Source organism: Neovison vison, chromosome 4, assembly GCF_020171115.1.
Source record: "Neovison vison isolate M4711 chromosome 4, ASM_NN_V1, whole genome shotgun sequence".
NCBI lineage: Eukaryota > Metazoa > Chordata > Mammalia > Carnivora > Mustelidae > Neogale > Neogale vison.
Genome location: NC_058094.1, coordinates 220185225 through 220188148, shown reverse-complemented (window position 1 = coordinate 220188148; position 2924 = coordinate 220185225). Strand labels below are relative to the sequence as shown.

The 2924-nt window shown below is 45.6% G+C and overlaps 1 protein-coding gene across 1 annotated transcript; it reads right to left on the bottom strand.

Moving 5' to 3' along the window:
* Positions 1-225: 225 nt before the first annotated feature.
* On the bottom strand, positions 226-1139 carry LOC122904154 (taste receptor type 2 member 41-like). The gene is given in 2 exon segments (XM_044244628.1): positions 226-962; positions 965-1139. Coding segments are annotated over 2 exon segments (912 nt in total).
* Positions 1140-2924: the final 1785 nt, after the last annotated feature.

Below are 2924 nucleotides of genomic sequence, written 5' to 3'. Positions count from 1 at the left end.
TTTCTGAACAATACTGGCTCTCTGAGCCCTGTGTGGCCCTATTTTAACAGCGTCCCAAGGAAGGAATCTCATTCAGAATGCCCAGATTTGATTTCCCATCTCTCCTTCCCAAAGGAAGAAGCCCAGAGTAGAATCCAATGGATATCTGCTTGTGACTGTATCTCCATGTAAGTGGGCACTGACTGGTTCAATCATCATCCAGGGCTTTGGACGGGACCATGACACCTAGGAAAGCCGGAAGCCCCTGGCCAACAGAAGTAGCTACTTGCACAACCCTCGAAGCTGGAGGTTGCTGAGAATGAGGATGTAGCGATGGACGGACGTGCCCAGGTAGGTTAAAATCTGCCATGGCCAGTACCAGTCACTCTGTGAGGAGAAGAAACCCACAGCATCAATGACCAGGGATGCAAAAGACAGAGCATAAAGAATGAGGAAGGAGATGAGAGACTTCAGAGCTCTGGTGTGAGCCTGGCCACTGGGGTCCTGTGGGCTATGGGCGCTGTGCTGCATTCTCCCTGTGTGTCGCCTCAGAATCAACAGTGCAATTGAGAACAGAAAGACACAGCAGGGAACCGACAAGGTGATAAGTTTCAGGGGCAAGAAATAGTGAATTTCCAGCCTCCTGCTCCACTGCTTGAAGGTCATGTTCCCAGGAAATTTTCTAATTAAAAATCTTTGATACACAGCGTGGTTTCCCCAAGAGAAGAGCAGGGTGATGCTGAAAGAGATCAGGAGAGAAGCCATGAAGAGCACTGATCCTGGCAACCTCCACTTCAGCCAAAGGAAGGTGGGGTGGGTGAAGTTAACAATCTTCATACAGAAGAGGACACTGAGCCAAGAGCTGAACCAAAAGGAGGCCGAGTTCAGGAAGTCCCAGTGGAGACCAATGAGCTGCCGCGCAGGACCACTGCTGTACTCATTCAGGTAGAGGAAGTAGTAGAAGCTGTTCACCATTCTAACCACTGCAGGCAGAAGCGAGAGGCACCCAAGCTAACGAGAATCATGTCAGAGGGAAGCGGCCTCCCACGCCGCATCATTTCCCTGCTCAGCACCAGCACAATGAGGCCATTGGCCAGGATTCCCAGGAGACACAGAAGGACAAAGAGGAGCCTGAAGAAGGCTGAGAGTGCTGGCTGCATGTTGGCCCCTCCAAACACCACTCTGAGCCTTGTGTCTTGCTCCCTGGCCTCCTCCCTACCCCCACCCACAGCCCCTCTTTGGATCTTTCCTGGGAGCCTGAGAAGACTGCTCAGGCTCTACATCTGAACCACAGCTCAGTGCTCGCTTCGGCAGCACATATACTGAACCACAGCTCACTTAGAAGGCAAATGCTCAGGCTACAGGGGAAAGATGAGCTCAGTTCAGTGAGGATGCAAATTTCCCATGGGTTCAGTTACCAGCAACCCCTGATTTGCCTTCTCTGGTTTTGCCTGCATGCTACCATCACTATCATCAATGTAGAAGGTTTTTCAGTGTCTCTGTGAGTGAGTTCCATCCTTTTTACTTCCCCTTTGGGCCCTATAAACATAACCTCTCCCATCAGATCATTCTTAAGATGTCAAGTATATAGGTAACAAGTATATGGCACTTTCATGGCTAAGACCTAAGCAAAACAGTGATGATAGACAAGTCTGTCTCCAGCTGAGCTTTCCTGTTACACATCCACCTCATCTACAAGTAGTCATCCCCTTTAAGGTCAGAAGCCTTGGTCCACATTTCTACCATGTAGAAATCCTTCATGAACTTAAATCTTTCATGGACTCTGAGGTATAAATGATTGATAATGGTTTAAACTGGTTTTATGTTCCAGTGAGAGAATTCATTTCCTTGTGGTTGTGGAAATGTGGTCCACATTTCCTTGTGGTTCCATGTGGAGAGAATTCATCTCCTTGTGGCTTTTCCTTGTGGACTGAGAGCCATCTGCTTCTTGCTGCATGTTGGTTGAAGGCTGCCTCAGATCCTGGTGGCCACAGGTGGTCTTTGCCAAGTGAGCTGTTTCAACATGGCACCTTATTTCATAGACACCAAAGACAGTCTCTAGACAGAGCTGGCTAGCAAGACGGATTCTTAAATAGCACAGTATAATCACAGAAGTAACATCACCTTTACCATAGTCTATTGCCTAGAAGCAAGTCACAGTCTGTAGGGACACTCAAAGGGCAAGGTGTTACAAAAAGGTGCAGATTCCAAACTTGGAGGTCATGGGAAACCATCTTAGAGTCTATCTGCCACACTAAGATACCATAGCATACAAGGTGCGTGTGCTGTCCTGTCCTCCAACACCAACATTTAAAAGAGATCCCTAGGAGACCATCTTAAAAAGCAAAACTATTTTCTTGAAAGAAAATATAGTCAAGTTGATCTAATTTGTCCTTTCTCCACATTTATTTGAAACTTTTTTTATGTGTTTCCTTTTGGATTGTGACCTTGTAATGAAAGAAAAATCATCATGCAAATAATGTAAAAGTTGTCACAACCACAGTATCAGTGTAGAATTATATTAAAATACATAATCCACAATAGAAAGAGAGATCTCACTAAAGTTGGGTGAATATGCATTTCTCCCACTCTCAGATCTTTGTTGCTCAGTTTTTACACATTCACTCAGCAAATATTTATTGAGCACTTATATATACAGAGTACCTATTCTAGTCATTGCAGATAGAGCAATGAACCAAGGAGATGGGATTCCTGCTTCTATAGAACTTGCAGTCCAATGTAAGGTAACTGACAATAAGAATACATATGAACAAGATACTTTCATGTAGTAATCAGTGCTGTGAAGAAAACAGATGAGTAAGATTGCCAGAGAATATTTGGAGAGGGAAAACTTGCTCCTTCAGACCTGCAGGCAGGGGAAGGCGTTCTCAGGGACATGCGCTAAGGGACCAAGCAAGTACAGTCTTTGCCATGTATAATGGAAA